General features: G+C 36.2%; 1 protein-coding gene across 1 annotated transcript in view; it reads right to left on the bottom strand.

The window, feature by feature from the left end:
* Window positions 1-22,061, bottom strand: part of LOC123560831 (fibrocystin-L-like) — a 54,850-nt gene that overhangs the window by 14,640 nt on the left and 18,149 nt on the right. The window contains exons 25-48 of the mRNA XM_053516863.1: window positions 21,659-21,887; window positions 19,380-19,655; window positions 18,773-18,897; window positions 18,173-18,302; window positions 17,148-17,328; window positions 16,188-16,435; window positions 15,626-15,811; window positions 15,076-15,249; window positions 13,250-14,716; window positions 12,334-12,474; window positions 11,783-11,945; window positions 10,902-11,058; window positions 10,308-10,473; window positions 8,852-9,061; window positions 8,097-8,465; window positions 5,951-7,443; window positions 5,459-5,627; window positions 4,478-4,744; window positions 3,981-4,241; window positions 3,547-3,795; window positions 2,520-2,690; window positions 2,123-2,356; window positions 746-1,625; window positions 151-383 (exon numbers count right to left, since the gene is read on the bottom strand). Coding sequence (XP_053372838.1) covers window positions 151-383; window positions 746-1,625; window positions 2,123-2,356; window positions 2,520-2,690; window positions 3,547-3,795; window positions 3,981-4,241; window positions 4,478-4,744; window positions 5,459-5,627; window positions 5,951-7,443; window positions 8,097-8,465; window positions 8,852-9,061; window positions 10,308-10,473; window positions 10,902-11,058; window positions 11,783-11,945; window positions 12,334-12,474; window positions 13,250-14,716; window positions 15,076-15,249; window positions 15,626-15,811; window positions 16,188-16,435; window positions 17,148-17,328; window positions 18,173-18,302; window positions 18,773-18,897; window positions 19,380-19,655; window positions 21,659-21,887 — 8,179 coding nt within the window. The remainder of the gene's footprint in view (window positions 1-150; window positions 384-745; window positions 1,626-2,122; window positions 2,357-2,519; window positions 2,691-3,546; window positions 3,796-3,980; window positions 4,242-4,477; window positions 4,745-5,458; window positions 5,628-5,950; window positions 7,444-8,096; window positions 8,466-8,851; window positions 9,062-10,307; window positions 10,474-10,901; window positions 11,059-11,782; window positions 11,946-12,333; window positions 12,475-13,249; window positions 14,717-15,075; window positions 15,250-15,625; window positions 15,812-16,187; window positions 16,436-17,147; window positions 17,329-18,172; window positions 18,303-18,772; window positions 18,898-19,379; window positions 19,656-21,658; window positions 21,888-22,061) is intronic.

Below are 22,061 nucleotides of genomic sequence, written 5' to 3'. Positions count from 1 at the left end.
GGAACCATGTGAGTGAAAATATTTACATAATTGGAACATTAAGCTGTGTAATGGAAACATTGATTTATCATCTAATGGACATGAGAAGTACAAATAAATGATAAAATTTATATGAACAAATAACTGAACTATTTCTTTTAAAATTTATACCTTTATAGGGGGCAATTGTATCATATGGTATCCTGTTGCCATTCAAGTCTGTCACCATTTCCTTGGGTATCCTATAATCTCCAAGCCCTCGTCTAGGATCGCCACCCCATTCAAACTCTGACTGTGGGATTACAGCACCGACATGACCCAGAAAAGTTCCATCTAAATCCTTGAAAAGTGCTTTCTTAAGTGCATCGCAGTCCATGTCAACACAATCTGCCGAGTTGATCTTCCTGTAATCAAGAAACGTATCCAATATAAATATATGTTGCACTGAAGTAATAAATAAAATATTAGTTGCGGTGACAAAGTGTCAATTATCCTAGTTTAGGTGCAGTTAACTTGCATGTCAATTATACATGAGCTTAAAGTACTATTTTAAATCTTAGTAGATTCAGAATATTATGCTAAAATTGTTTTTTAAAAAAAATCTATACTTACATCAACACTCTGAATCAAACACTTGTACTACTAGCAAATATACCGTTTTAGTATTATTCTTGCTATGGCTAGTTGCTTTAACTCTACTTTCATACCTTTTATTGGTAACATAGCGAAAATAATATTCCCGTATATAATTTGATCGAATATTTACCCGACATTTGGTCTATGGTAGAAAATCTTGTTGGTCGTATCCACATCTATTAAGGTTGTTTCTTTTGCCTCTACTGGATGTTGCCCGTCATCGTTTCCATTATTTGTTGAAACAGCAAAATTTGACTTGCAAGTGCTGCTTTTGTACTTGGCAAATGTTACATTCTTTAATGTCATGAGTCCACCGATTGCATTGTAAGCCATGCAGCCCTTCCACGGTTTGCCAGGAGCCATATTACTTTTCTGGTAAAAATTTGGAAATATCAAACCAACCATCCCTTTAGACGGTGCCAAACCAGGTCGAGCGTTAACAGAGAGCTCAAAATTATCATCGTTCGACGGAGTGGTGTCGATACTGCAGTCAAAACTATCAGTCTGACCGACAAATGTTGAACTTCGAATTTGAACAGTTTTGTTTGCATATCCATGACCAACAGCACTAGGTTTAAGAATTATGGGTATGAGCCCATTTCTATTTTCAATTAGTAAATTGTTCTCTGCAATCAAGCTCAACTCATTCTGATAATAAATACCAAAATCATGGGTTTTCCATACAGTATGACCTGATATCTTGACGCATTCAGTTTGCATCAGGGCATCTTCTGGTAAGATAACAAAACCAAGAACATTAGCATATGCTCTGTTTTCACGGTATCTGTCTGATGAATCATCACAATTCTGCGGAGGAATGTGGTAAGCAATTCTTTCTGAGCCAGTAACAAGGTTATTTTGCAGTGTAAGATCAGTAGCAGTCATTGCCTCTATACCAGCCTCCCATCGTGGATTGAATGTTTCAAAGCGATCCTGGTAACTTGCTGTGGATACCATAAGGGCTACCAGATTATTAACAAGGCGGGTGTCATTTGAACTAGTCCGCAAACCTATCAAAAAAAGTGAAACAGACAAATAAGCTAGTGTAAAATTATTGTAGCTGCTGTATGATTATACATGTACAATTTTCAGCTGATAGCTATTACTTATCCGTTATTTACGTTTTATTCGCATCATCACCTACCTGCTTCAATTGAATTGCGTCAACTGAATTGATCTTACTTGCACATAAAACAAAGTAAATAAAAAAAAAGTAACTGCAAAAATTACAAATATTCCAAACGTGTTGTTACAGCTTGACCTCGTTAATATGTATGAAATTGAAGACAAATAAATCAAATACTAATTTCTATGTGTAAAACAAAGTTTAGTAGATACAGTCACGTTCGAACACAAGAAAACGAAACCCTACAGGAGAGTACATGTGGATTTATAAATTAATAACTTTCACATAAAAATACATACACAAAATAAAACAATTATACTATAACGTCAAAATAAAAACCGCTTTCAAAAGGTAAGTGACAAAAACACCATGAAGGCTTACCATGACCAACTGATCCGAATACTACATTGTCCGTGATGTTTAAGCTTCCAGTTCCGAATGCCCCTATAGCTGTGTTAAAACCATTATGGAAAGAACACTTTGACACGCTAGAAGGTTTCACATGACTGACAGTTCCAGTTGCAACATAGGCAAGGGAGAATCTGGGATCATACTCTTCCGTAAAACCTTCCTGTCCAGTATGGTAAAACTCGACATTCGATAGTCTTGCGTAACCTAGAAAACACATTAGCAAACATTTTACTATAATTGTAAATGTACTAACTCTGCACAATCATTCACAGGAGCAAGACGATTCATCGCGAGCTGGACGTACGACCAGAGATTGCTTCTTTAACAGTTTTGACATTAGTTACTTTTAAGACATCTAATAGCATACCTGTATAAGTCTGTCCTTTCGAGGTTACAAGTCCAACAAGGACTCGGGCGCCAAATGACTCCTTATAAAGATTATCATAGTCTTGTCCAACTATTTTGATATTGCGTGACAACAGACCAACAGCAGCACCAACCTTTATCTCTTGGCCATTGGATAGCGTTTCTTCGTGAGCTGAAATATTCAAAGAACAATCTTATTACACGAATGGTCAGATAACTGCTGTATAGATAAACTGTGATGCAGAAATCATAATTTTAATAAGCGTTTGGCAGTGATATAGGTCGCAAAATCAATGAAAACAGAATCATTCTAAATATCATCACAGGAATTTCATATCTCATATCTTAAGGCATACTTGAAAGGTATATCGAATATTTCACAAAGACCAAACGTGTATCTAATTTTCATAATTATGCTTATTCGACATATATATTCGAGATTGGAATAATATTGAAAATATTCCAAAGCATGCCATTCCGCTTTCTGTTTTAACTAAACAATTTATCACATATTTCCGCAACTTCTTATTCTGTAAGAAAGGGCATTTATTTTATAGAAAAATTGTTTCTACTAACGTCATTTGCTCTGTTTCCGTTAAAGCAATGATTAAGTAAGAGCACTATGTATTTATTTCAAAACGAAAAATTGAATATCCGTTTAAATGAATACCAGTGAGAAAGACAGATGATAACGACGTACGATAGAACGTTTTTTCTTTAAGCTAGTAAGTTAGTAACACATATCAAAGGTTTCCGATACCAGTCTATTGCCAACCGACAATCTTTGTATTCATAAAGGATAGATACGAAATTAGCTCAATTACTGAAATTATTATTTTTCTATTATTTTTACGATATCGTTTCAAATTAATTCCTGTGCCAGTGTTGTTTCATGATTTTATTGATTTCAAAGGCATTCTTCAACAAATTTCGAATATTTAATGGAAACCGTTATATTTTTATCATCAAAATATTTGAAATTTGATTATAGATATCACACAGCTAGGCTATAATTTACAAACGCATACCTGCATGCGAATATTTAAGTGTTGAATTCAAGGTGATGGTGACATTATCTGACGCAACAGACTCTATCTTAAAAGATTCTGTTTGCCGAGGATCAAACCCAGTAGGACCAACAACAATTTCGTCGCCTTGAGACCACGTAACCTGGTCTGCAAGTACTATTTTATTTGATCCTGCCGTAGCCGTTGTTGCAAGCTGTGTCCAGGTTATTCCTACATCTTTCCCAAACAGATCCAAGCCACCAAACACACCTGATAAAAGCAAACATTGACACAATTGCAATATTTGTCAACAATTTATATATGCTAGACTCAATTAATTTTGGTTTGTCAAAAATATCGGTTTTACTATATATGCTTTCTAGTATGATCTTTAAAATATATATTTGACCAGACATAATTATTACTTAACAAATTAAAAAAAAGCTGCCACTAACCAATAGCTTTTGATCCAAGTATTGGACCGTCCCCTGGGTCGTAGTATGAAGACGAATGGTCCCCTCTTAAAGTAATAGTTGCCAAACCATCGAATGCATCATCAGGCCATCCGATAATTAGCCGTCCTCCTTTGATAATGACAAAATCTGCTTCTATTTCATACACAGCTCCAGGAGTATCAAAAAACTCCAGAACTCCTTCAACGAGTAAAATTCCAAGCTTGTTCAAGGATGTTGTTTTATTCACGATGGTCCAAGTTCCTAAATCATACAAACAGAAAGCTAATTTTGATGAATAGAACATGATTAAGGATTGTTTATTCGATATAAACGATAAGTGCGAAAACCAACTGACATACTGTTCATTACATGTCGTCAAAGTGTGAAAACTATTTTTATATACAGGTAGAATTAAGAAAGAGAAATATCGCTTGAATCGAACATTGCTCGCTAAAAACTTGTAAATAGTATAGATAATAGCACTCCCAGTTCATTACCAGAAGCAATTTTGACATTGTCGTACGCCTGTGGTATCCCGTATGATCCACCAATGTTTGAGACAAAGCTGTCATTGTTAGAGTTGTTCCACAGTGTTGTATCATCCCAAATGTCAAAATCGAGAGGTCTTTCTGTAGCAGGAGGTACTGTGTCTGGATCCGGAGGTGGAATACAGTCTTTGTAGAAGCATTTGTATGATGTGAAACTCAATGGTCGATCAACAGTGTATGTAGACATTCCTCGTCTTGAACGTCTGGTACCATGAACTGGAAAAGATGTCCACTTTAGTAAGATTTGTATTCTGTTATATACTAGTACATCTTTGATGGTATGCCCTGATGCACATGGAAGAATTTGAAAAAGAAATTAGTAATTTGCAAGCATTATGTATATAAAAAGGTAATTTTCAATACAATATGCATCAGTTAAAAAAGAATGATGAAATAGGTGTATTTTAGTAGCACATTAAAAAAAACCCCCAGAGTTTATTGAGTTTTTGGCATTGATTCAGTTTTCTCTTATTTTCTGGGTGTTTTTTTCGTGAGGGGGTTTGGGGGGGGGGGGGGGGTCATGGTAGTTGCTTGATTGCACACTATGCTTCCAAAGGACATTCCAACTGATTATTACAATGTATTTGATAATACCATATATTCAATTCTTTGACCTTTTCGTTACATGTTTTATTGAATCATTGAAATATTTGAGTGAAAAACATTGAAAAGCATCAAATTAATATTTACTGGTAAAGAACTATAAAATAGATAAAATTGTATGCTTAAACTCAATGAAGCAAACATAGAAGAAAGAGAAAATGTTTTACAAGAAAGATTATAATATTTTTCACTCGTGAACACTAGATCATATATTGCCACTCATGAAAATATTACTACTCCTGCTTTTCACGAGTTAAGAATATTTTATGGAAACAAACAAATATCTTTTAAAGTTCAAAATACATGCCTCACGAAGAAAGAACCTACCGATAAATTTCACTCTGCTGTTGGTATTGTCCCATTCCCAGTCTCCGTTCTCGGCTGTATCGGGATTTATACCACCTACAGTTGCATTGATAAACGTTTCCCCACCATCAAATGAAAACCTGTCTGGAACCTCCTCAACATCTACTTCCAAAAACAGGTAGTCACCAGCCTGTAAATTTTAACGAATACTCATAAAGCAACATGCCTTAATATGAAAAGAACAAATTTTGATAAGACGTTCTGAAGCGAACTACACCATACATACATAAATTATTCAAATATGCAACTTTGTTTTACCCGCACTTAAAATATTGCCACTACGTAAAAATAACACCGCCAAGGGGAACAGCTCCAACAAGCGAAAAACTAAATCGTTTAAATGTAGTTTCCCCTCATTAATAAGTCAATTGTCGCCACATACTGCAAAGCTATCTTGCAATGCTGAACGATGCATATTTGTACAAAAAAGCCATATAAGAATTAAGAAAATACCTGAAAGTTATCAAACTGTCCTGTAAAGCTGATATTCTTGATCTGAGCAGCATTTTCAAACTCGAAAGAATACGATTCGCCACCCAGCATAGCCATCATCCATCCGGGTTTGTGGCTTAGACGTTTCTTCGCGTATGGAACACTACTAGTACCATACTGATTTGTGATCAGGAAATTCTTTCCTTCCAGCGACTGTGGTAAAATATTATTGAAAGCAAATCTATGCCACGATTTGTACGGACACATACTTGCTGCTATTCCAATACTGTATTCCGGAGCAGCCTCGCAGTCATCTGGCAAGGTTCCAGAAGTGGGTAATATAGTCCAGTTTGCCGCTTTTCCTGTAGCAGTGCCATCTTTGTCAAGAATTATACCTTCCCATTCCCAAGCGTAAACAGCTTTATTTGGGGAATTCACAAATTTTAGCTCCTCTGTGTGGTAAGGATAACCTCCACAAAACAGCGAGCATGTTCCGGTGATCCTAGTCCAACGAAATGTTGCACAGCTAGAGTCGGCAAAGTTAACAAATCTGATATTGACTGCTCTGAAGCCAGCACCATATGGAAACACTATTCCACCGGCTGTACATCCTTGCTCTGATTCTGGTATAAGAGAAGTTTTGCCGACAATTAAACTGTCTTTTATCATAGGAGCATTAGCAGTGTACTGGGGCACCTCTAGGACCTTTTTACCTTCATAGCCAGCCAATTTATTTTGGACAAGAACAAAGTTTTGGAATTGAAGAGAACCGCTGTTGACAGCTTCAGCACCTTTGTCATTGTTCCAAGCAAACAGTCCATCAAACACAGCTGGTTCGACTTCAGTGCCACCACATGGATCCTTTTTAGGAAAGTAGTCTGGGAAAATCCATAATCCAAACCACCCAAAACTGTGGGCTGAGTTATTTGAGAAGACTCCCAATGGTATTCCCTTCGGACATACAGTTGATGTAAATGATGGTCCCTCTGGATTATCGTGCATTCTGTACCAGTAACCAAAGTGCGTTCCACCAGCTGCTGCATTATGCTGTATGGTGTTATTCGGATTTGTTACCCAATATGAAGCTGGAGTTACATCATCATTCAAAAGACTAGAACTTTCTCGTACGAAAACTGCTAAGTTGTATTGCAGTGTATTTCCTGTTTCAATACCGTCTTCCAAGAAAAAAGCACCACCCATGATATCATAAATAACAGTCTTCTCTACTAACGTGTTATGGGTACCATGTATATTAACTGCTCTGTTGAAAGTTTTATGAATACCACATCCTCTGACGTAGCTAGTAGACATATCGCCATTCAAATGGAAATGTACTGGATATCTTCCAAGCCTAAACGCCTGACCAGCAAATGTGACCTCGGTATAGGAGATACGTGCTTGAGCCTCATGTGTATCATAAACAGGGGCATGGACCAAAATCATAGCTCCGAACTGACTACTTCCTATCTCATCACCAAATCTACCAAGGAAGCATGTCTGAGTTGCAAACTCCCCTGAAAATACACACAAAAGTCTGTCAAAAGATGCTAAACTCTACAGCTGACATACAAAAAAGCATTTTTTAACATATGTCTGCTATTTATCTTTTTAAAGGGTATGTCCGTGGCTGAGTGGTTAAGGTCACTGACTGCAAACTTCCTCATTTGAGGAAGCCACCCAGCTGACTTACGGAAGGCCGATTGGTATGCCTAAGCGCCCGCTCAAACAATGTCTGAAAGGTCATCTGGGCTCTTCCCCACCATAAAAGCTAGAAGAGTCGCTATATCACCTAAATTGTGCCAATCTGACTTTTACACCAATAAAATAGATAAATAAATTTACTATATATATAGGTATCAGTAAATACTCGCACGACATGCGCTGCCAATAAGACTATGTATTGCCACCATGCTGTCTGAAAGAAAATTCTATACACGTTTAAGTCGGTTTCTGGCAATCATAACATAACAAATCCATCATCAAGTTTGACTACATATAGATAGCGAGAAATCTGCACGACAATTAATAAAGATTCTATAATCATTCTATATACTATCTGTTGCTGTTTTGTGTGATTTGGGCAAAGTTCTCCAAATTGTGTCGTTACAGTGATACAATACCTGCAATGTTGATGAAGTGACTTTAAAAGAAGGGATTGTAAACGTACCTGTATCAAATCCTGCTTCACAGGCCTCAATCTCATCTTCCCATTGTGCATCTGTGTTTCCCCTGACCACAACATTATGTGTGAGTAGCCCAACTTCAGCTCTGAATTCTACAACAGTACCATCAAATGTTTCCTGTGTTCCCCAATGAGTAGCTTCGAGGGCGGAGTCAAGTGTCAGCGTGCGCTTATCAGATGATATACTGGTAATAGTCTTCTTCTCATTTTCACTCTGAGAGTGTTTATGACTGGTGGTGGCAATGACTATTTCATCTCCAACATTCCATTCCACTGGATCTTGTAACGCAATTGTGTTGGATCCGGCTGATGCCGTTGATGCTAACCTTGTCCATGTCAAAGGTACCTCTATTCCTGTAAATATAGACGTCAGAAGTATTTATGGACAGTGCGGGTGCATTATTTTCTCAGTCGAAAATTTAGAGACTCTACTAAAAAAGTATTGATATATCTCTACGGTAGCATCAACTGAACTACCGGGAATTCTTGCCTGAATTCTTATTATTTTGTGAATTAGGCATTGTTATAAACTGCTGTATTCCTACCTTCTTACCCCAATGCGATAATTTTGCCATTGTAATTTACATGTTCAACTTTTTTGCATAAATTTTAACATATAATGATTTAATCAAACATACTACTGGCTGACACTCAAGCGTATTTGTCCACTACCTCTTAGTGATACATAAGTACAGAGCACTGTCTTAATGAGAAAATCAATAAAAATGTCATGTACTAACCATGAAGATCAAGAGTTCCATTCCTTACTGCGAGTACTTTTGTACCATAAATAGGCAGTTCTTTATCCCTGTGGTGGCCATGCAGTGTTATTATGCCCTTGTGCTGGAAGGGCTGAGATTCTGTGCCAATCTGCAGGAGACCCCCGTCAGTAATCATGATGATTTTAGCCTGAAGCTCAACATCCTTCTGGTCAAATATCAATTTACCACCTGAAACAATTTTAGAAGAATGATATTATTTAGAAATAAAATGCAATGACTGGCCTGAACGACTGATCGATAGAATAATAGAAAAATAATGTTTACTGTTCTAAGTAGAAAATTGTGTGTGAACAGTAGTATTCATAATTTTCTATATGAACACATTAAGTCGTATAGAACATTATATAGAAAGTAACTATGAACACATTAAGTCGTTTAGAACATTATATAGAAAGTAACCATCCAAACGTTACATATACATACGATTTAAAGTATTGTCCCTGCTTTAATTTGACTTTGTTACTAACGATATATAGTGGTATGTCTGGTTTGTTACACCCCTGTTCATAATGGACTTATAGAAACATAGTGTCTTCAAGACTGTATCTTTATAAAGACATTCGCTTGAATACTTCTCGCTTACAACGATTACGGAAGCCGCTCTCTTGATATTTATTACTCTAAGTGAGATTGTCGTGCTGAATACTTCCATTGAAATATGACATCAAAAATCCAGGATAAATATCCAAAAGGGAAAGCCACATTCCAAAAATGCAGCCTCCCCAAACCACAACCAACTTGCACAACCAACGCGCGCACACACACGCACGCACGCACACACGCACACACACACACACACACAGACACGCACACGCATGCACATTCACACACACGCGCTAAAAGCATAGATACGAGGACAAAACGAACAAGTAAAGGAATAGTTCAGCACTGGCTTGGAACGGTCAGTGGCAAAAGCACCACTGGGGAGCTTTAACCGGCTATGTGCACCTAACCTCACTCTTACCCTCCCCCACCCACACCCACCCACACCCCGATCATGTTCCAAAGACACAGGACAGTGAAAATAAAAGTTATTGTACTGAAGTGTAGCTATAGCGCCGGTCATGTTTTTAGTTTTCTTACGAAAAAAAAAAAGACTGGCATAAATATCTCTGAAAATGTTTCATAAGAGGAAAGAAGTGACAGGTCATCCGTAACAGACAAAATGTTTAACAAATTGCATTGCTGAACAAATATTACCCTTAACATTGTACATTGGAACAGGTATTCATTTTCTAAGACCATTTTCCATTAATCCAAATGGAGTTTGAAGCAGAATTTAAGAACAAAAAAAGATAATTTTCATTTCTTTGTCATGCATAATATTCCATAGAAGTTATCACATTCAACACACTTTTGGATAAACAGTTTTGGCCGGCAAACAATTCAGTTAAGTGTATAGTATATAGCATACCTTGTATGAGCAGGAAGCTGAGAATGGGAGTGTCAGTGTCTAGCAACAGTGTCATACCGGAGGGGATTATAATAAATTCGCCTTCCTGAGGGAGTGAACCTCCGCCCCATGTGTATGTTGATGACCAGACATCAATATAACTAAAATCTGCATCACCAACAGTCGCCTAGATTTTGAAATAATGAAAGTCGAAGTAAAGCACAATATTACAAGGGTTGTATTACTTTGGGATCATGGAGTTAATTCATGGACTTAATTCAGCCGGTGCTAGGGGACATTTGAAGTGTTGTTATATCATTATCGGTCGTGAACAGAATCAGTCAAACGAAACCATTATTGTATTTGGCTGTGATTCCAAAGGATTTATTAACAGAATGTTAAAATTAGTCACATCTTAATAGAACTCTCGCCAGTTATTTCTATTCCCGACTGTATTTACAAAATCAAGATAATAAAACGAGTCTTTACTTAAGATGTTTCTTGAAAATGTCTTAACAAAAGTAGTTTTAAAAAAGGAGCTCTAACTATGAAATATACTAAACTTGCCCAACTATATAAAAAGACCAAGAAGGAAGCTGATCAGGATATACATACCTCCGCAGCAATACCATTTCCAGATACTTGCACCTCTACTTTAGTGTCTACCGATCCCACATGTGATCCTGTCACACACACAATTTCTGTATCTGTTACTGTTGATACTACACATTCAACATCGTCTATCATCACATTTACATCACCGGCAACAGACCTGAATTTAAAATAATGCAAAATTTATGAGCAAAAGTCCAAATAACGCGAGTTGACATAATACAACTCAGTAACCTTGTATAAAATCCGACCTTATTTATACGAGAGGCAGCCATTACGTATATAAAGTGTCGATGTTCATTTGTTTGTTTTGGGTTTAACTCCGTTTTTGCAACAAAATTTAAGATATGCTACAGCTGGCAGTTGTTCCTGGAAAGCGCCAAATTCTCCATAAAAATCAGTTGTGGGGTGGGGTGGGGGCGGGGGAGAATGTTTTTTGATCAAATTGTCAAGTAGAACGAGGGTCGAACTAAAGACCCAGTGATCTGTCGTTCTGTGCCATCACTATTTAGCTAAGCCAGCGGGTCTAGGGTATTAAAGTTCGACCATTCGATGCACTATGCAGACACGCATCATCTTTAAATCAAAAGATAAAGTGAATATACCGAGAACAGCAAAAATCAGTGTTCTATAAAAAAGCAATAAAAAACGAATGTACACTTCTGGTATACAACCAGTATCCCACATTATTTGGGACTACCTGTCAAATCAACAGTCCTTCAAGCCAGTTTCCGCACAATGTTTACAATTCTTAATTTTAAGCACGAAAAAAAAAATTAAAGTGCGAAATATAACACATTTCAGTAAATGAACCTCGTTTGACTCTTGAATTTCTCTAAACTCATTCTTGATTTAGACATTGGATTAGAAAGGAAAACACTTACCCAAAACCGGACCCTGAAATCGTAAGAGTTGTACCTCCACCAGTCCCTCCTCTAGTCGGACTCACACCAGAAACAGTAGGGGTCAGGGCAGCGTTGTAAGTGTAAGAACTTGGTAGAGTTTCAGTGAGACCGTTTAGAGAAATGGTGACATCACAAACCTGGGCTGTAAAGATATAGTGTAGAAATTTCATTTTTTCCCCGCCATACTATACGATATTTGAACAAAATGTAACTTGAATACTTTGTGTATACATATCTTCAAACAGTGATGAAGCTGTAGAATAAGGTCCTAAAACAGGCATTCCTGGCAAAGCAAAACACTAGACATATAAACTGACAGTAAAATATAGTGATAAACTGATTAACAAACTATTTAAGATATGGATGATATTAATGAAAGAGCGCTGAATGGAATGTTACTACTGCACGTATATTTGTTACGATTCATAATTATATACTTGTTGCACATTTGCCCTCTGTATATTTACGAGACGATTTTTTAAAACTATAATGTCGGATGGACTGAATAGATTAATTTACTTTGTACTAACCAGTATTTGCTGGAGTTCTACAAGTGTACTGAGAAGACGTTGTCTCCACTTGAGTACAGGTCTGGCCACACAGAGTTACAGTTGCTGTATCAGCGAACCCTGCTCCAGACAGCACAACCGTCTGTCCACCAGCTGTACCACCTATAGCATCAAAACAACTATATTATTTACGAATGAAAACCATTTTGCATTAAGAACCGTTAGAAGAAGGAAATTCATGATCACATCATCACAATAATTCAGTGTTTCTTCAGAAACAGTAAACATTGTATATTAATAAGTTTTTTTCTTGACTTTGCTATATCAACTTATTTTGTTTGGACAGAAAGTCAGCATGTGCTTGTTTGTTTATATATACAATTCAAAATTTGTTTACCACCTTGTAAAACTACTAGAACCGGCTACAAAGTATTTCATATGTCGTCACCTCATTGAAAAAAAGGTACTGTAAGATCATTTAATTTCGTGGGCATGAAATTTCGTGGTTTTGGTCAAAACGTCAATTTCGTGGGGATATGAATTCGTGGATTTCATCATTTGAACATAAAATGAATGGGAATTTTACTTTTTCGTTGGGATTAGATTTCGTGGATTGACTCAACCACGAAATCCACGAAAATTAGTCCCCAACGAATATTAATGAGTTCACAGTATTCTACTTTATTATTTATGTCAACGCAGTTATACACTTTCTTCGCTGAGTTGACGATATAGCTGAATAAACGAATCATATTCTGTGAATTTCTTTTCATGGAACACTACTTTTACCTAGACCTTTAATTAATACCATTTGAATTTAATATGCTGACAATTATAGATCAAATAAACATCTCAAACGTTACTCAGACCCTTTTGATTCCTCTTTTCTGTCGTAATTTAGTATACTTTATTCTAAAGGAAGCGCAAATTTACTTACCGACATTTGGAGATATACTACTCAACGATAGCTGATATTCAAACTGCTGGTCAGTATTTGAGCGACCTAGTCCTTCCACATAGACGGATACTGGAACAGACCCGGTAGGGTGACTTCCCAGGGTACACTGAATTTGTGTGCTAGAACTTGAAATAACAGTACAATCGGAATCATCCAAAGTGACAGTTACAGCGCCACCACCAAAGTTTGAACCGGAGATGGTTAAAGTGTCGCCTGAAAATCCTGATGAAGGACTAAGAGAGGTAATTGTTGGAGTTGAACCAGTACTGAAACTGTACGAGGAAGGAGTGAAAGAGACTCCATTTGATGTAACAGCTACAGATACCGAAGCAGCTGCATGCGGCTGGGTCTCACAGGTGACCTCTGACAGGGTGGTTGAGATGATTTTACAAGAAGTAACATCTATTGTTACTGCTGTATCATTCTCAACAAAACCGTTGCCTTGAATCGTAATTACAGTTTCACCATAGATACTTCCAGCTGATGGTGTAATTGCCGAGATAATTGGCGTTCCGTATATCTGTAAACTCCCCGATGCCTTTCCTACGCCATCGACTCTTACAATGACGTCATTGTCGCCTGCAGGTATATTACCAATACTGGCTGTCAGGGATGTATCTGCTGCGGAACTGACAGTTGCCAAGGCTCCACCAATACTTACTTCTAGTTGTGAAGGATCTGAACCAAGTGAAGCACCAGTGATTGTAATTGTGGTTAAGCCAGACATATTATCTGGATTAATTGATGTGAGGGAAGGAGTCCAAAGCGCGGCATAAGAAAATCTACACGTTTTAGTTGGAGTCTCACACTCGGCGACCAGTGGATTACCATTAACAAATGCCTGCACTTCTATATCTTTCTCCCCTTGTGCAGAAGCGGGGCTCTCGCATATAATTTCCATGTAAGAACTTTCAATAATATTGCATAGAGAGCTACCAATGTAAACCAAAGGGGAATCACCAAATCCAAAGCCTGTTATTGTAACGCGTGCGCCACCAGCCATTGAGCCAGACGTTGGTGATATTGTCTCTATGTTAGGGATCAGTCCAAAGCCAGAATCTTCTGCAGACGATAGTCTAATAAGAGCATTACCCCTATTCAAAATTCTAAGACTGAATGGGTGCAAAACACCTAGTTCCGGTTCTCCAGATTTAGCAAAGCTGCAAGTCACGACTGTATCACTTGAAGATGTTACATCACAGCTGTAATCACCAAAACTGATATCATTCTGGCAGTCAGTGCTTGACAAACCTTCACCAGATATCGTAATTGCCGTCTGAACTGTACCATTGTTGACGTCTATCGAGCTGACAGTTGGAGTACTACATGTCCAGAATGCAAAGTTGAATTTATCTGAATCACCGCCTGTTGGTTGACTATCCGAACATGTATCTATCCCTGTGGTTACTGCCTGGCATCTAGAACTATCACTCGGATCAGCGGCCCCTGGATAACGTATGTAAATTTAAACTTTAAAATATTACTTAGTCTAATTTAGATAGAAACTGTTTTAAATAAGATTGTTATTTATTTAAAAAAACCTTCCAGTGATGAATAAACAAACACTATTTTCTTTAGATCTCATTTGGTACAGTCAGAAATTGTTGAAATCTGTTCTGCATAACAATATTCATTGATGGCTTTAATAACAAGATAACACATAACTTTATACTGATCAATCAGCTAAGTAAAAGTTAAGAAGAGTTTTTGTATTTCCAGATTTTCTGTTTCTACCTTTAGACTAATTTTAAAGCATCGCGTGATATTCAATTTTGCAATTGTGTGTATATGTTTGAAATTCATACCATTAACGTCGTGTATGGCCTCAATGCCAGCGACCTTCACACTGATCTCCTCTAGCCTTGATCGTGAATTGCCTACTTTCACTGTACCAGCGTAATTCTTAATGCCCCACTGATCTACATAGCCACTCCACACATAATACAAACCAGCTTCTGTGAACTGTCTTTTAAACTGACCTGCGGAAAAACATAAAGATATGGTCAGTACACGGCTATTACAGACATTTTACTATCACATTCGTTATCTGCCGTTTCTTATTACTCTTATGTAAAATATATAATTTACGCACACCTTCGGCGTCATTTTTATTTTTCTGTTAGATTTTATATTTAACATCAACTTTCTTTTTAATCTGATATAAGAAACATAATCACTAATTTCGACGACGCAATAAAGTAAAAAAAAATATTTGTTGATATACTTATGATCTTTTTTTCACTTATGTATGCATTTAAAATTTAATATTATTCCATTTCTTCTCGCTTTATGAACACGTATAGACTTAGAAGGAATTTAAGCGAGCGTAATTTTAATGTAGTTTTATTTTCTTACCATTTTTACTAGGAGTTCCACTACTAAATCCTCCAAGTTTAGCTGTCGTTGCACTTGGGCTGTCAATCTCAATGATGGCATGTGCAACATTATTTACAAAGTCCGGGGTCTCCCATGACCAAGATACAAAGTCGCCAGCATTTATTCTAAGGTATGGTTTGTCAAAAGCATAGAATACACCATATTCTGTAATTAAACACATTAATATGTGTTACTTTTGAGCAAGGAAAGAAAATCTAAGCTACGGCTCCTGATGTGAAAGATGCAAATGTAAGAGCAATGATATATTTCCTTGTTTTAATTGAAGAAAATTCTGTATAAATCTGTGAATGAACGAACACATCTCATTTAATAAATGAACAAATATGTCTAGTTGCCTTACATAATACTTGCATTTTAATATGATATAAGTTAAAAGCAACCCTGTTAAGTTGAATACTAAATTATCTATATTTAGAAGTAGTTATCTGAACTTAAACATTATCTAACTCCTCACTCCTTTTGGAGCGGAAGGTGGGAGAGGTGTTGAGGACACAGGCGGAAAAAATGTCTTTGAGATTACCTGCAGATGTTCCTTTGTTCGTCACATAATGTGTTGTTGCTGCATTTGCTATATCACACACAATCTGAGTATCAGATACTGTATCAACGTCACATTCAACATCTCCTACACTGACTTCTACAATTGTACCATTTGTTCCAAAACCTGATCCAGTAATTGTAAGTTTGGTCCCACCTAGTATAGAACCTTGCAGTGGGAACACATTGGTTATGGCGAGGTCGACATTAATGGCTGGAATATTTCCAGATCTGAAAATAATACTCCAGTGTGTTGACATAGTAAGTATAGAAGGTTTATTTGTTGTAATAAATGAAAACTAGACTGGAAAACTTAAGAAAAACTACCCTGGGAAAAGATGTTCATACAGATTCCGATGGTAAGACAGCATGCTTAAAGTTTGGTAAAGTAACTATATTGGTTTACCATTGAAACAGTCACAACGTTAACAAGATGTGAAACTATAATCAAATAAATTGTATTTATTTCATTTCACTTAAAAGTAGATTTCATTTTCACCTATTTTCTCATTTGAGATACACATATAAAAGTATTATCATTTTCTCCTGGATCACAAGGGCTTCATCAAAAGCAGCATTTAAAAGGCATTATCTTAGAGTGCCATACAAATTACAGTAATATAAGACATATTGGATTCAAAATAATACATAGCAGAACCATGTTTTAAAATATTGAAAACATTGAATTGGTTTTATACGCCGCGTATAATTCACTCGGGCAACGCCTTTGTGAAATTATTCCGCGGGCGTACATTAAACGCTCCGAGTCAGATGTTTTAATAAAACAATTGACCCGCTATAAACAGTCCAAACGTTTGTTGCAGACATACAACTAAAATATTGCTTCAATGTGTACCATCTTAGACAAAATATGTAATAATGATTAGCATGACATTCGTGCAAGGAAACGCCAAAAATATTCGATCTGAAGAAAAATACTAACCCATCAGTTGCGCGGCCATTACTTGTCTCAACCAAGAGTTTATGTGTACCGGCTGGGACACCTGTTACCTCAACTTCAATCAGGGAATCTGTCCATGAAGCTATAGTCCCTGCCACTGTACCAATATGCACGCTGCCGGAAGTTGACGTGAAGGACGAACCGGAAATTGTTAGTCTGCCTCCTGTGTAAGAAGATAGAGAAAATAATACTTATCAGTATCACTAGATAAATGCTCGGCTATCCTTAAATGATAATGGGTTAAAAAGAGTTAAAAGGTGATTCAGCTGAAGCCTCCTGCCATCAAATTGTTAGAATTTGTATCAATTTGTACTATTCCTCTGCAAAAGCATGGACCTAAATTTCTATTTAGGTCCTTGTTTTGAATCAAACAACCTTTTAATTCTATTGCCTCTCCAACTGTAAAACTATAAAGCATTTTTATTGATTTTTACTAACTTAATATTAGAAGTGTTCAACTTATATTTGAACAAAATACGAACGTAGATACATGTTCAAATATTACATTTTATTGTAACAAATCTACGATTTTAGATCGATGAGAGTTATAAATCATTCTGCAAAGCTTAGACCAATTTTTTTTTTGGGGGGGGGGTTTTACGGCGCACCAACACAGTATAGGTTATATGGCGCCAAACAGGACTACAAATGGGTTCACATCTCATTTACAGCGAAATAAAAACATGAGGTATGGAATCAAAATATGCATACCTGCTGGAATCACAGCGTTACAGCAAAACCAAGTGTTAAGACCCTATTAGTCGCTTCTTACGATCATGCAAGGGTAAGGCATTGGTTCCAATTCTTGTCATACAAAGATCGTCCCAGAACCACATGGGGCATGCTTAGACCAACACACCAAACTTGTATCAATAGTAAATTGGTTCAGTGTCTTCTAAATTGTTCTAATTATCAATTTTAAGTATCTTAAAAGTGTTTCATCAGCATTTTATTAGCCATAATAATTTACTTTCATAACAATGGCCGATCAGAAAATGACAGCTTACCCAGGACTCCAAGTGATGAAGGAGTGACAGAAGCGATAGATGCTGTTAGAGAGGAATCATAGGTATAACCAGAGAAAGTCAATGTGGTTGATCCTTGACTTACTTCAACATCATATGTTCCATCTGATTTCTAAAAACAGATTTAAAATGAAAGACAAATAAGTTTGAAGTAAGTCTGCAATACATTACTGTTAGATTACAAAACGTAAACGGTAAGGGTAGATTTCCCGGAAGCACAGAGCACCCGAAACACAGCGATAGAGTCATGTATCGCAAAGTAGGCCCAAAAGTTGTAAAATATAATAATACGCTCTAAATACGATAATTCAAACTTAGCATCTCGTTCAATTTAAAGTGTTGAAAGAATACGACTTAAAGGAGCTCGTGTCCAGGCAGTTCCAGACAGTATTGATCTATTTTAACACACATGAAGAAGGCTGTAATATGTGTAGAAATGCCATCTAAAACAATAAAAATAGAATATATGTACGTATATAATTTGTAACTAAATCATAATGATCTATGGTTTTTATATAGATGTTGATATCTGTTTTAAAAAGGTTCGTGAGTTACATAAACATCTCATAAAAGGTGCCATACCATAGCAGGAACAGTGCATTCTATCTGGTGTGACTGAATATTTGTTACATCGCAAGGTGCTGTATTGATAGTCACAGATGCTCCACTCTTGAAGCCAAAACCGGTAACTGTCAATGTTACCCCACCTTTTTGCGTGCAATAGAAGAAAATCTTGTTATATGTTTAACTTCGTAAGCAATAATTATTTCATCACACGTATTAACATTGTATACAAAATATATATACATATCAACTGAGACATATTTTGGAAAGCAGAAACAGTATTATCTAGGCCAGTTATGCGTAAAATAAAGAATTTGCAGCTACATAGAGTTACGGAAACAGAAAGCGGACAACTCCCCAAATTTATCATCAAATCAGATCGTATAGCTGTTTATATAATTTTTTAATGACGACCATGAATTGTGTTAGAAAAAAATATGAAACAATTGCACGCAGTACCTATCAATTTAAACGGTATGTATGCTTGTCTGAAAACATCAGAAACAGTGTTTATAAGATTCATATTTATCCGATGTTTGGCCAAACCTCTGTGTAAATATTTGATAATTTCATAGTATAATTTCGGACTCATGAAACGGGTAAGCTTTGTATATAAAATACACACCTCCGAGACTACCGGATGTTGGTGAAATACCAGTAATATCAGCTGTATACTCAAACATCACATCTCCATTGGAGTGTCTGGCAATGCCTTTACCATTAACATTTACCATAACTTTATGGTTGCCAACCGGACCATTACCGACATCACATGTGATAGTAGTCGCCGTAGCACCCGTTACTGTGCAAGTCACATCACCAATGGTCACAGTATTCTTAGTTATGTCTGTACTAAAGCCAGTTCCACTTATAACAATAGATGTGCTCAAAGCTGAAGTTCCTGGAAAAGGACATGTTGTAACTAAATTTAGGACTGAAAATTACTACCAAATTATTTTCTTTTAAATAGGTATTTACGAGTAGCAAGTATGAGATTCAAAGTAGATATTCGCCTTTCATTCTAAACGTTTACATTACTAACGCTATCCCAAGATTGTGGGATAAACCTTGCTAACATACACATGAGCAGTTTTGACCCTTAGGAGATTTACTGCTTTATAATGCATTTCTGTGTTGACTAATTAGGATGATTGATTTTGTCTTGGATATGATAGAAATATGCAATAGAAAGAGGTACTGAAGCTACGAAGACCTCAAAAATTAAAGAAAAATAGTCAAAAAAATGAAGTTAAATACTATGATATCTTAAGGAAACCCATGCTATTCAGCTGAATTGAAGCAATAGAAAAATAGCCTATAAATTGAAATTCAAATGTTTGACGTCATCGGAGTACATAATTTTGGTATAACACTGGTGTAAAAGCACTTTGACGTTGATGCCTTTCCGTGTATAGGAAACGCTGGTCAAATTGATATTTGCTGTAGTAGGTAAAAACGTAAAAACAAAGACGATGTATAGCTGTAAAAGAAAACATGTGATAGTGAGTATGTTAATTTTTGTCTTTCTACATTTAGTTTAAGAAACTCGTTGAATAAAAGTGATAAAATGCTCGATACAGCTTCGCATATTACTATATTTTATTCAACTCGTTTAATAAATTCAGTACGAATATATTATGTCAAGTGTCTGTTTGATTTATGGCATTTTCATTTTGCTTGGATTTCAGTCATGTCAAGGAAACGCATGTCTTTCATAACTGTCTTATTATTGTTCCTTCTCAAGAGAAGGAACACTTATGGTGAACATGTCACACTTGACTGAGCAGGTAATAGATACAACGGTATCATCAAGGACATCCGAATTCCAGTTGGATGCCGCCATCTTGGGCTCATGCATATTCATTACAAATAGCCTCTTTGACAATGTGTGTTTACGCATCTTTAAGTAAATCTTTAGTGAAATACAACTACGTAATAACAGACCTACGAGAAACAATAATATAGTTTGAATCATATAACTCCTAAATCTAACATGTCATAATGTAGAATAGAGATTAATTAAATGAATATGCATCATCTAAAAATAGACTCCCGCCAAAATCATCGTCTGCTATTATTCTTCTTGGTTGCAATTCTTTGCTTTCAAAGGATCTTTTACAGGTTTTATTTCATATCAACTATATATAAATTTGACGTTAAGTATTACCATCAAAATATACTGCACTTATAAAGTAATTCGAGATTTTTTCGCTTGTCTGCCAATGTTATTTGCACGCTACGCACCGTCATTTCAATTACTTCCCTTGTTTTTATCCAGAATTGTATAATGCGATTTTTTTTCTCACTTTTATTGAGCTATAAAATGTTCCGAACTTACTTTAGTGCCTTTTGATAAGTTTTTTTTGTAAGATTCAAGCTGTGAACTTTTTGTACGCAATTTTTTTCAAACCCACTAGAGTGTTGGTTCCCTACTTATATATATGCCCTTGTTCTTCTAACTTAATTTTAAGGGCCCAGATGGCCATATATCCCGAAATTTTGGTAGAATGATGATCTGTATTATTTATTGCCGGTTGATAATATTTAGGTAGAATTGCTTATCAAAAGAGGAGTGATTATTATTATAAATTAAATAAATGTTTTTGTGAAATAACGTTAAATACTTTAAAAAAGATAAGAATGCACGTAAACTAACAAAACACTTTTTTCATCATTGTTTTATTAAACATCTGTAACAGGACCCTTTAAAAGAATATTAAATATGCGCTAGAAGGAACCTTTTGGTAAGCTAAATCTTGTTTTGGATAATATATGAACATGCTTTGGAAGCATTTAGTGTGACGCAAATAGATGCTCTCATTTAGTGCCCGACCGCTATATACATTAACACGTATCACACAATGAACTACATTTCATGTTTAACTTATTATGAACTCAGCCTACCTGTAGATGGCGATACGGAAGTGACAGTAGGAGTTACAGATGACTGCCACTGGAAGGAACAATCCCCGGAACAAGCCGTTGGTACGTCATTGATGTACAATCGCACCTGTGGTGTGTCGTGTACAGTGCTAGCCATATCACCCGTGATTGGTGTGTAAAACAGTCCACCATCTACAGATGTTGAAATACTGACTGCCGCGTCTATACCATTCAGCTGAGAATTTCTGACCTAAATATTTAATATTAAAACATTATTTTCAAATAATTAACGTAAACGAGCTAACAAAGGAAAATAGATATCTAAAACATGGATAAAAATACATATGCTATAAGTGCTTTCTCTGAGTAATAGCACTTATTTCTTTCATTTTAAAGAAGCCTATAGTAGTTTTATAAGTAATAA

The sequence above is a fragment of the Mercenaria mercenaria genome, chromosome 10 (assembly GCF_021730395.1).
Source record: "Mercenaria mercenaria strain notata chromosome 10, MADL_Memer_1, whole genome shotgun sequence".
Taxonomy (NCBI): Eukaryota; Metazoa; Mollusca; class Bivalvia; order Venerida; family Veneridae; genus Mercenaria; species Mercenaria mercenaria.
The sequence above is the reverse complement of the archived record's forward strand: the minus strand, read 5'-3'. Positions and strand labels throughout refer to the sequence as shown.